The sequence below is a fragment of the Elaeis guineensis genome, chromosome 9 (genome assembly GCF_000442705.2).
Source record: "Elaeis guineensis isolate ETL-2024a chromosome 9, EG11, whole genome shotgun sequence".
In the NCBI taxonomy this organism is placed as follows: Eukaryota; Viridiplantae; Streptophyta; class Magnoliopsida; order Arecales; family Arecaceae; genus Elaeis; species Elaeis guineensis.
This window is the reverse complement of record NC_026001.2, coordinates 8,849,898-8,863,067: the sequence shown is the minus strand read 5'-3', so window position 1 is coordinate 8,863,067 and position 13,170 is coordinate 8,849,898. Positions and strand designations below refer to the sequence as shown.

General features: G+C 36.6%; 1 protein-coding gene and 1 pseudogene across 1 annotated transcript; one reads left to right on the top strand and one right to left on the bottom strand.

The window, feature by feature from the left end:
• Positions 1 to 4: 4 nt before the first annotated feature.
• On the top strand, positions 5 to 934 carry LOC140851580 (uncharacterized). Its single transcript, XM_073243442.1, has one exon. It carries the CDS (start codon positions 5 to 7, stop codon positions 812 to 814), a length of 810 nt encoding a protein of 269 aa, XP_073099543.1. The 3' UTR covers positions 815 to 934.
• A 1,022-nt stretch (positions 935 to 1,956) lies between these two features.
• LOC140851737 (uncharacterized) lies at positions 1,957 to 10,786 on the bottom strand (annotated as a pseudogene).
• Between the last annotated feature and the right edge of the window lie 2,384 nt (positions 10,787 to 13,170).

The following is a 13,170-nucleotide window of genomic DNA, read 5'->3' as shown; positions in this document are numbered from 1 at the left end:
GAAGATGCAGGTTGAACTCCTCGTCTTGTTCAAGAAATCCAAGCTGCCAATCTCTTATGGAGCTGAGGAGGATTGGTTTGATCAATACATGAAAGAAACTGCAACTCTTTTGGATTTTTGCAACTCGCTAAAGTCTGCAGTCTCTGGAATAAATCGGTATCGCATGGTGGTAGAACTTGCAATCCAAAAGCTTGGTGAGGTCGACAATTCATCCACCATGGCTGATGTCAACAACATCGAATTCGAGAGAGTGCATAGAAGAAACCATGAGAAACTTTTGGATGCTGAAGTAATGAAAGAAACATCAAGACTAGGCAGTGGAATCTCATCAGGAGGCAACCAAATGCAGGTGAAGAGTATGGCTGTTGTGATGCTTGCTGCCAAGACTACAATGATAGTTTTATCATTGCTCCTCGTATCAGCCATGGTTTCTCCTGTTTCCATCGACATGGGAAATGGAGACATCACTCATAAGGTACCTCAGCTCAAGCCATGCATGGAGTTGCTCACACAATTGGTTGGGAGGTTTCATGAGAGATCTCCAAGGCCTGAGAGTGGCTCTGGACTGGCTTTGGTTGAGCATGAGATGGTGGATGAGGTGGTGGGAGATTTGAGAGCCCAGGTGGTGGAAGGAAGGGTTGATGACAGAGAGAGATTCTTGAGTGGTGTTGAGTTGCTGAGGACAAGGTCAGCTGGGTTGAATGAGGGAGTGGAGAGGTTTGATGCTGCGGTGGATGAGGTGTTTGAAGAGGTGATGAGAGGGAGAAATGAGATGCTGGGAATGTTCAGGGATGGAGCCTTGTCTGGGGGATGAATTCTTGCTGCACCAGCGGATATTGGGGGATGTCAAACATTGTGAGGATTTTCTGGTAGTTTTTATCCTGTAATTTGTTTTGATGTGTAATGTGATGATGCTAAAAGTATTGAAAGCTAATTCTAGCGGGGTGTATGATGCTTATGCTTAAAAAAAGGGCTGAAAAAGGTCTGGCTAAGTTATGAATATCTTAACAATTAAGCTGGACCAATATTTGTCAAATTTATATCCATAGGTTTTATGCTTTATTCTAAAAATGAAAATGTTGTTCAGCATAAAAAAAAGCAATATTTCTGCCTATAATCTTATCTTTAAACGGACACAATCTAAAGTCTCCATCCTATTATGCTCCAAACGTATCTAATGTTAAATAGTTACCATAAATTTATTTGGGATAAATGTATATTTAATAGTAGATATTAGTCAAGCCATTAAGATAACTCCTTAGGCATGAATGGAAAGCAGTTCTAACAAAGCATTTGAATATATTTTTTCTGCGACTCCATCAGAGAATAAGTATGAGGTATTGAAGGATGACTAATCAACAATAAACAAAGCATCACAGCTAAAAAGCACTTTCTTAGCTTAGAAGGAATTTGATACTGAAAAGGACACAAAGTTCATTTTACAGCCAACGATCCGCTCATAGGATTCCCAGCGAAAATTGGAGACTACCATAAACCAGGCCAGATTGAAGCCTTCAGAAGCAACAATAAGGCTGTTTAAAAATATCAATACACTGATAAAGTGTACATGATACAAGATTGGCAGTCTAAAGTCCACAGGATCATGGAAATCATTATGATCTGGCAAATGATATGACGCGGAAATATACAAACTGCCACAAAATACAAGCAAAAATCCGCAAGAATAGCACCTGTATGAATATGGGGCCAAGCCAAAATTTACTTGATCAAATGAAATACATGACACAAGAACCAGGATCTTCCGACCTCCCAAAGCAAGAGAGCTTTAACTAAAGATGGCAAGTGCAGATTTTCAGCCTCAGCTTCACTCATCAACATGCAGCATATCCATGATAACGACCATGTTATCTCCAGGCATCGGCTGAACCAAAGCAACATGCATGAATGTGACGATGACTTGAATAGGAACAACTCTTTCTCTTCTTTCACCAATGTTCAGGAAATCATATCTCATCTTGTTGACTGTGCAGGGTTATTTCGCTTCTCTTCTGCTCTGTGATGGAAAAGTTTCGCTATAGATCGTCTTTCACAATCCTGCAGGTAAGTTTTAGAATTAGACTAATTAGGACACAACAAGCTTAGTGAGAACAGATATGCTCAACTTTTTATAAGCTAAAAGGATCAGTATTAGAATTAGAAAGAATCAGAAGAAGACAAGTGAAAATAAACAAGCTGGAAATTTCTGAGCTGGTGTAGTGTTTCCCACGCACCTTGAACATACTAAGGTGAAAAGGTTTCCCAGGATTCATCCTACGAGCTTCAGATATGTGTAAGCAAAACTCAGCTGGTCACGTGGAGTAAAGCGGTCAACTCGTTGAACCACAGGCAGGAGAACAAGTTTGACATTGGTGTGTGAGCTCGCACGATGAAAGAACCTTCTGGACATCTGTCCATAATTAAACAGCAGAAATGGTGAGATTGATGCCAACATGCATATTTTATATTCATGGAAAGAAGTTTAGATAAGATTGTGTACGGCTAGGAAGCAGTTTGCTAGGATCCGAGGATCAAATCTTTTCAGTCCATCAGACTGGTAGAATTCGAACTGTTGATCAATGATAGTATGGTTGTATTTGTTCAGCTTCTTATTTTGCATCACCTCCTCCCAAACACAATGCCGATCATAGTGATTAGAAATGGCATATTCATAACCGTGCCGCCAAAGGAAATACTCTAGGATGAGGTAAGGATCGCTCTGAAGTCGCAATTTGCTGTCCAGCCAGATTGAATACCTGAATTTAGATATCACAAGTCCTAAAATTAGAAAGTGGAAGTTGTATATAAATAATAAAATGAAAAGCAAAACTTTTACATAAATCATGATCAAACAAATATGAATACATACATCTTAACAGGAACATGGAGACACAGGATGAAATAAAAAGATCAACAGAAACATATAGATTAAAGGTCCAAAAAGTAATATCAGATATTATGACTTATTCAACATTACAAAAAGGATTTATTTTTAATAACCAAATTATTGACTATGTAAAGCACATGGTATCCCCCACCCCCAACCAAAAAGGAGAAAGAGAGAGAGTCATGCAAGCACACTGTGCCTAAGCATTAGTCTTCATTATTTGCCTTGCTAGTCATATAGCTTTATTCTCACCTGGCAGTAGGGAAGAGACGATGTGACAAAAACTTTGGTATCTTCCCAACTCTCCGCATGTCAGCATACGGTAAGTTTTTAACCACTATAATCTTCCACAGACCAATAAACCCATATTATCCATATTTTCGCCTTCTAACAATAAAGTCTGCAATGTACTTTCATCCACAAACATAACGAAGCAGACATTTTTCCTTGATAGACGCGTAATCTGCAGGGATTTTAATAATTTCAATTCAGCAACAAAAAGAAGTAAGCCTGTGTTTCATATGATGATGATCATGCAAAGAGTTGTCATCTACTCAGTGCCACTCATGAGAAGGTCAAAGAAGCATGTTCCAAGAAGAATCCGATGCATAAATATAGCAGCTATTGCTTAAACAATGAGCACAACATGCACCCTGCTTATGCTTGTCCAAAGGAAGGATTTAGTATAATCCAAAAAAGAAATCATATAAATCACTCAACAAAACTGTAGAGAATATTTTTATATAAATGGATGAAGTAATTAGGGTAAAGCAAGTAATTTCTTTAAATCATGAGAACGGAGTGAATGACCAAGTGAACATGAAGGAATAAAAAGATAGCCTAGTGCACGAGGTTCCTACCACCAAGGTTGGGGAGGGTGGATGTACTTAGCCTTACCACCATCATGCAGAGAGGTTGTTTTTGTTTTCTGATGTACGTAGACTTACCACCATCATGCACAGAGATTGTTTCCGATTTCTAAACCTGTGACACAAAGGTCGCAGTGGAGCAACCTTACCATTGCTCCAAGACCCACCTAGGTCACATGAAGGATGTTGGCCCCAATTTTGATATGAAGTGGTCATTGTGATATGCTATCAAGAAAAAAAATGGAGAAAGGGGAAAAAAACATTATGATGAGACTCCTAAAATTTCACATACATTTGCATCATTACCACTCAACTGGAACCTAGGAATATGAGCATATTATGTTTCTTTTCAGGCCTCATATCAGCTGTACATCTAACTACTTTAGTCAAGGACAGAACAAGAGTTCTCAACATGTAGCACATAATCTTCATGATTGCAACTTGATCATTGTTTAAAATGGAGATATCAACTTCCCACTTTATTCAAGTTGGCAGGTACCACATTGATGCAATCAAAGATGACGATGCCATCAATAGGAGTAAATGCAAGAAGGCACAGGAATCTGCACCTAAAATAGGAATACTGCACCTTGAAACTTTAATTACTACCATCAACTTTCTGCAATCTCAATATTGGGTACCATACTGGTATCTTCCGATTCGGAACAGTATAGTGGGTATGTACGGTATGCATCCATATTGAAACAGCTCTCCAACCATTTTTCTCACATTTTATCTTGGTACATCGCAGTATGGGTCAATACGCCTCGGTACAGATGGTACACACCTTGGTATGGATGGTACAGATGGTACATGGCAGTATGGGCCTGTACTGACCCAAAACTGGAATTTCATACTGATTCTTGCTCGGTACAGTACAATATGTCATGTACCGGAGTGCTATGGCAATTCATGGTACTCATAGCTTTACGTATCATCAACTACATATGAAGAAAGTAAAACACTTGAGAATAAGATCCATTGTTCCTAGATAAGAGAAAACTAACATGGAGAAGTAATTTTTTTTAATAAAAAAGGGAGAGAAGAGATGGCTTCATCTGGACTTCAGGATAAACTACTAATTTTTTTTTTCCGAGAACCATCTTTATATACGCTGATATCCTATCTGGATCTGAATATCTGTTTTATCAGTTCCCACATTTGGATGTTCGTGTTTGGATAACATATCAACATCTAAATCCATATCTATAACAGGAAAGAGATTTACAAAAAATGAATACATATCCATATCTGATATAGACATGCAGATGTTGATATTCAAAAAGTTTTCAGCACAGTTGAGCTTTACCAAATTTGTTTTAAGCCCTGCTGGTTCAGACTTTAAGCAGATCACATCTGAGCTTATGCAAATGCAGTTGAAAGTGTACGCCAACATTAGAATAATAATTCAAATGACTGAGCAGGACATATTGCAGATCGTGAAGGTGATATGTGAGTTATGTTTGATACAGTAATGATCATATTGGTGCATTGTCAAGGATTTGTTGACCAACTCAGCAATTTGAACAAGAAAGTTCTATGTAATTATAATTTAACTCTTAAGAGTTGAAGCAACAAAAAATTGACACCTTACCCAGAATCTGAATTAGGGTTATGGCATGATTAAACCACGTGTTATGATGGGAAGATGTCAAATATTTGTCTACATTTTAGTCAACCACTTGAGGAGAAAATCATCCAAGATATTTTGGTGAGTTAACTTTAAATGTGGAGACTGTTGAAGAAAGATCCAAGACAATTCCCACATATGATAAGAAAACCACTTCCTGCATGCTTATCCCAAAAAGATTGGTCTAAGCACTGAAAGCTATTTTAGAAAAGACATCCAATGTCTAACTCTTGTATAGTTTTATAAAGTGAAAAACACGTGCTAAGGATAGTTCCCACCAATAATATATAGGCCAGACCATTGTGATCCTCAGCCAGAGAATATTTCAATCTCATGTAGTAAAGCCCACTATCAGAAATAAGAAATCTACAACAACCACTAGCATTTAGTAATAAGGTCATACAGATTAAACAAAGAATCAATTTCACAGTTAAAGCTAAAATACCGAGCCTCATGTATCAAATTTTTTTAAAACAATGCACCATTCAGAATGTCAAAAGAACTATACAACAAAATATAACATTTGGCAAGAAAATAATTTCTACTGTAATTTCAAATTGAATGACTGCATAGAGTTCATAAAGGTTGATGATTCAAAAGGAAAAAAAAAAAATTCAATCAATATCTAAACAATACAACTCCAATAAACAAGCTAAGTTCATAAAAAATATACTGACAAAGACATAAGAAAAGAGAACTAGCCACAAGAAAACATGGGGTACTAATAAATAAATGGGATATTTCATGCCTCTTCAATTTATAGTCTTTTTTTATAAAAATTACCGTCTTTCCAAATGGAGTTCTTAAACGGTCTGAGTTACCAAAGATGCAAGAAGATACAGCTATGTGACAACTGCTCATGTATCTCACATCATCTTCTGAAAGGTCAAAGCCAGTGCTTGGTGATCCATGAGGGCCTTTAACAAAGCCACAGTTAATTTTCTGGTCATGGGCATAATATGACTCCTCTCTTTCTTGGAGAGTCTGGTGGCCAGCAAATCTTGGCTCCCAGTTCTCAGATCCACTAGGCCTGTCTTCAACATCAGTATACTGCAAGGAAAACCTTGCAAATTTCTTGTTTTCAACGGGCTCTACAAGTAGAGCTGTAGAATTCAAGAATTTTATCTCACAAGATGAACCTGATGGACATTTCAAGAAAAAAGAGTTTCAGGAAAACAAGACCAAGTAACAAAGAATGATGGTGAATATTTATCGCAGACAGACATATATAAGGTGCCAATTTACCCCCATAGATTAAAGGCTATAAACACACTAAAGCAAAGATCTTGATAAGGGAACAAAAACAAAATGCAAGACTATAAGTGCTGCAAGCAGATTCTACTGTGAAAATTCTACACTAACGAAGCCCCAAAATAAATAAATTGGCATGCACGCAGCCAAAAGGATTCTATAGCAGGCTTAGTGGATGCTTTGCAGTTTTGAAGTATTACTATTAAGCAGCATCAGGCCCCTTACAAAATCATGCATCTATTTTAAGTAATTTACAGAAGGGATGTTGGCTTGATTCTATCTCAGACAATTTAATGCAGATTCCATTTAGTCACTGGAGTTATTGCCTATGCATTAAGCATGTGGTAGAAACACTCAAGATCAGTAACTGAGGAAGATAAGATTTAAATGGGCTAATCCATAGGATCAGTTTTTTGATTGGGTTATGTATGCATTGGCTGCTTTGATTTCTTCATAAAGTTCATGTGGAAGAAGATGAAGAAGAAAAAGAAGATGCACAGATAATATTCATAGCATTTATTGAGGAGGCAGAGATAAAGAGCAATATTGGGAGCTTCAAAATTATATTAATAAATGGCAATTATAGGCATTTGAAGTACATTACTTGATGAAACTCTCATGTTCAGTAAGAAAGAAATCATGAAAACCATATGGATTTCTTTCTAATAATTTTAACACGTTATGGTGCTAATAGTTTACTATCATAAGATTTCCCAGATGGAAACTCTAGTTAAAGAAAACAGTGTTGTTGAAAGAGGGTTGATCCAGTGGATTATGAGATTAATTTTATTACTTATGACATTATTTGCATTGGACTTTCAGTCACTGGATGAAAGTAAATTTAGACAAAGGCTGCATCAAAAAATTATGAAAAGAAGAAGAACCCCCAATGCATATAAAACACAAAAATATAACCAAAAGTTTCTAGATGAAGAATGCAGAAGGAAATATTTAGTATAAGAATTTCTATGCGGACAGTATGTCTTGGTAGTTAAAGAAAATTATAGAAGTTTGTGGCTTTAGCTATGGAAGATAGGACGGCCCTATAGCAAAAGATAACTGTGAAACAAAAGCCTCCCAAAATAAGGAAATATGAGGAAGGTACAAAGTATTCTTTAAGAACTACATTCAGTATTAATAAGGTCAACTATGTAACAAGTAGCCCGATGAACAAGGATCCTTGAAAAACCCCAGATATTACCCAATGCTTGAGTTGGGCAATGTCAGTTTATAAAAATAAAAGAAATTGAGATGGTAAACCCCTTCAATGCCCAAACATGTGGTCTAAACCCTTCACATGCCTAGCCCAGCACTAAAACATACTGGAACTAAAACTAGGTTTCCTTGTTACATTTTGAAAGAGTATGTTTTCCAGATATTCCCTTTCTAATTTATCAAGATATTGGAAATCTATGTTGTTGTCCACTCTTCTTTGGCAACAAGTTGGAAGATATTTGTTGCGTTGCATTAACTTTCATTGATTTTATTTTCTTCCTGCATATGATCTCCTAATTATTCTGATATGGTTTTCTAAGGTCTATCCATTTGTTTAACTAAATACTACTCCACCATCCCATTGATCTAGATACACACATCATAAAGTATGTAGCTCAAAATTCAGTGGGATTGGAGAGCTCTAAACAATAAATTAGAATAAATCAGTTTAATCTTTCAGCTGAACCATCCATTTCAATTTCAGATGATGCAAAATCTAAAACATCTTCATTTTGCTACCATCATGACGTATGGTGTTTGTCATTCATTTAGATTGCTCATAATATATTTTAGAATGATAAAATTTTGGCTAAGAGACTCCTGGTAGAACTCTCTCACTCTCACACTCTCTTGCCCACCCCCGCTCCCCACCGCCACGCGTGTGTCTTTGCATGGGTGCTTATGCATGCATCACAAGCATGCACACATGTGCATGCTTGTAGGTGTCTATGTGACCTTATTTCAATTGTTCCATCATCTAGTGACAAGCTTTCAAATGATCTGAGACGGAAAAAAAATATCTGCAACAACAGATTTCCAAGCTTTCAATTCTATCAGAAATTATTGTTTCCTTTTTATTTTGATAATTTGGTCCAAGGTTATTTCTAAGGATTCAGTTCCCAGCAGGACGTTCTATGGGACACCGGAATGGAGTACCATCCCATGTGTTGGGATGGCGGCGTCCCGCTAGCGTCCCAGCATCCCGATCGAGACGTTTTACGATATTATTTGTCCCAAATGTCGGGACAGGGCAAGACGGCGGCGCGTTACATTCCATGAAAAAATCGGGTCAACCCTATCCGATGGGATTTAAAACTTTGGTTATTTCCAAATACTCACTGACTATTAATAGGAGCTTTGACCTATGTACTGATACTTTTCTATTATATGTCCACATGATGGTTGTACACTACTCTCTTTGCATCTTAGATCCTTTCTTCAGCGTAGCTTCCAGTTAGAGATTAAGCTGTTTTAGAGACAGATTAACTGGATACGGCTCTCTTATAAGTTGCAGGTTGAATCATGAGATTGCTTACTATTTTAGTTAGTCTAATTGCCATGATGGGGTCATGTTGCAACCAAGATACCTAATTAAGAATCCCTCCTTATTTAAGCAGATCAGAAGTGAGAAACCAATTTAACAGCCCAAGACATAAGGAAGATTGCCTGTTGTAATCTTATCAATGTGAACTCTACACAGACTGTTGCGTAGAGCAAAAAGGATTATGTAATGAACCTCCTCCAAAATACAGGCCTCCAACAGATCAAGTCAGCAAACTGTTGCGTAGAGCAAAAAGGATTATGTAATGAACCTCCTCCAAAATACAGGCTTCCAACAGATCAAGTCAGCAAATTGACAAAGTCCATCCATTTGTCATTGTTATCCTTTTCTTTAGTCTAGGACTTCTAGTTAACAGAAGTATAGGGAACAATATAAGTTAGTATATATTGTCTTAGTTGTATTTCGTAAAGCATGAATGCAGATTTGTCCTTTCCCCCTTTCTTTGTTCTAAAAGAATCATTTCCCTTAAAACTTAAAGCGTTCAGGGCACCATGAGAAATCAGACCTCAAACACAAGTGAAGAAGATAAAACTCACTAGAAGATTTGCGATGCTTCGGCTTCCTCTTTGAGCCTGACTTCTTCTCAGAACTAGATGTGTGGCCCTGTTCCAACTTATTCCCACGACCGATTCTTCCCAAAACCTCAGTAGAACCTTTCTCACCTGCATCCAAGAATGCATCTTTCTTGACTCCAACCATTCCACCATCATGACCATGATCGCGATGAACCCCGTTATCATGTTTCATATCATCATGATTATCCAACACATCAAAACCATCATCATACTCATCGTCAGGATCAACATCTTTCGCTCCATTATCCCCATTATTCGTCCGTGAGGCCTCATACTCCTTCTTATAAGCATCCAGCTCGGCCAGCCTTGCCTCATTATACAATCTTCCTCCATTCTTACTCCCTCCTCGCTTCTCATCATGCCTATCCTGACGATCTTTAGCAAAAAGCTGCCCTTTTGCACCGCTTTCCCGCCCCAAGATCTGATCTTTTTTAACATTACCGCGCTTCTCCTCACCGTAATCCTGGTCCCGTCGCCTGTCGTCCCGGTCCCAATACCTCGAATCCCGGCCGCTCGTGCCGGAGCCGTGGCCGAACTTGAGCTCCTTTGAGTACACTGAAGAACGATTGGATCGGGGTCGGAATTCCAAATCGGTCTTCACATTATTCCCGCCATCACCACCATCAAAAGCGTCGGATTTTCCTCCAGTTTCTGCTCAATTTCAAACAAACAGTGAGACGAGACCAGATCAAAGAAAGTAGGAGAAAGATTTGGGGCAAAAGGGGGGACCTTTGTGACGGGAGAAGATGTGAGAAGATAGGAGGGCGACGAAGAGCGCGAGGGCGAGGGTCAGGGCGAGAATAGTGGCGGCGGAGAAGCCGCGGTGGGGCTTGCCGGAGCGGCGGATCCGGGCGGGCTTGTGGTGAGGTAGGCGGAGGTCGGCGGCGGCGGGGTCGTGGTGGATCCGGACCAAGAAACGCTCCGCGCCTGCTTGCCGATACTGAGCCATTTCCGCATGGTTTTGGTTCTCGCTCTCGTCGTTCCTCCTCCAACCCAAAAAAAAACCGCTATTTTAATCCCGTTTCATTTTTTTTTTCTTTCCTTTTTTTTTTCCTCCCTTCCGGTTTTTTTTGAAGAGGAGAGAAATTGGTTGTTTCTCCGTTTTCTCTTATATTTTTCTATTCTATTATTTTGTCGTTTTTCTCAGGATAGAAATAATAGAAAAAAAAATTGAGGACCGATTCAATGATAAATCCACCTTCAATTTTATAAAATATTTTTTTACATATATATTTTTATAAATATTCAAATTTATATAAATATTTTTTTAAAATTAATATTTACATATATATATATATATATATTTTTTTTTTTCATAAATATTTATATTATATATATATATTTTATTATTTTATTTTATATATATATCTATGTCATCTAATATTACTAAAAAATTAATAATTTCAAATTAAAATAATTAAAATATTTTTATAGATAGATGTGAAAATTTTTTTTTATAAAAATATATATACAAATAATATTGAGCGCATGTCTTTGACCGTCACCTGCATATTCAGATGAGTGTCAGATGCCAAAATTAATTTTTATTATATCTTTACTATTAATACCTTTTGTATTATTGACTTGTAAATACTCAAGGTAACCGTCTTCTCTTTATTGATTGAGCAAATAAGTTAATATAGTTAGTGACTTCCATATTTTCTCAGGATACTGTGGTAATCGCTAGAGCTAATTATAAACTTTGAAGAACTCATAACAATATTATCACAAAAATACCATATGAGGCTTGCTCCCAAAGATTCACAATTATATACTAGTAAAGGCTACAATAATGTGATGTGCAAAAACAAAAGGGGTCAAAATGGTGTCTAATATTTTTTGATTATCATAATCATAAGATCTTGTTCTTCGGTTACCATCAATGATGGATGACAATCAACTTGTTCCATAAATGCTTTCTACAACCCACGTCCCATTGATTTTACCATAATCCCACTAATGACATCTTATGCCCAGCTAATTTAGAACAGCAATTTTGATTAATGGAAATGCAAATTTTCTAAAGATTTGGCCTATATATTGATCGTCCCAGTCAAATGCTCATAAATCATAAAATTTGCATATCCTATCACAAAATGATATAGCAACTCGACTAAGAAGCTGATTTAGGTTTATTTCATTTTTAAGAATCCTTGCACATGATTTAAGGATAGGGTTGTAGATCAATAAACCTGGGAGCAGTTAAGCTTAAAAGAGGAAAATAGAACATTTGAAACATCAAGAACTGAAAGGCTTTTAAGAACTTTGAACTTCACTGCTTGAAATATTACATCAGCCAACATCGGAGTGGATCTATTCTATTTGTAAGTATAATGTAGCCCAAGCAGGGCCCTCAAACACAAACATACGAGGAGAGGGGGAGGAAGAGAACCCTTACCCAAGCCCAAGGTCATGTAACCCCCATGCTTAAGCCCGTCAAGCTCCTCCACTCAAGGGTTTTTATATTACTTTCGTCAACACTAAGTTCAACCACTACTGCCTCCTCATGTCTTGAGGCCTCTTTGCCCTCGATGATCTCCCCAACTGCCACTTCGCCACCATCCCTGATGGCCTCCCCCTTCTGATGGTGACGTAACCCAAGATATTCCTTCTCTTTGTTATTCCACCATGACCACTTGCTTTCCCTGCTTCCATCATCTCCTCTCGATGCCCCCCACCGACCTGCATCATCTCCGATGGTGTAACGAGCTTCACTTTGGATGCTCGTCAGAAAAATAGAGCTTCTCTTTTTCAAAAAAAAAAAAAATATTGTAGGCGAAGAGTGATCGTGAGCGAGCGGACAAGATTTCCAGTAAGATCCGATAATTAATTCAAAGGTAAAATCATAGTTTTAGGGTCTTAAATAATTTTTAATTTAAATAAATATGATTTTCATTAATGACATCAAAAGAATTATTATTTTAAATATTTGTATAAAATAAATATTTTAAAAGGATATAGATGTAAATATTGAATTTCGAAAGGTATTCACATAAATTCACGTCTTGATTGGGAGTTTGGAGAAAAAAAATATTAATAAAATAAAAAAAAATTTTTTTTTTTAATTAAAAATTTAAAGAAAAAAATAATTTCTTTCTTTGATTAGAAACAAAAAAATAAGAAAAATAAATTAATATTACAATTTTTTTATTATTATATTTTAAAAAAATCTAATAAACTTAATAAAAAATTAAAAAAATTATCTTTTATTTTTTTTATTTTTGTTAATTTTTACTACCCGAGAGCTCCAAGATTTGAAATAAATTTTAGCATTAGAATATAATATTAATTTTATTTTTTATTATTAAAGAGATAAAAAATTATAAAAAATTTATTAACTTTAAATTTTATTTTTTTCAAATTTATTTGATTTGAAAAAAAATTATAAATTTTAAAAAAAATAT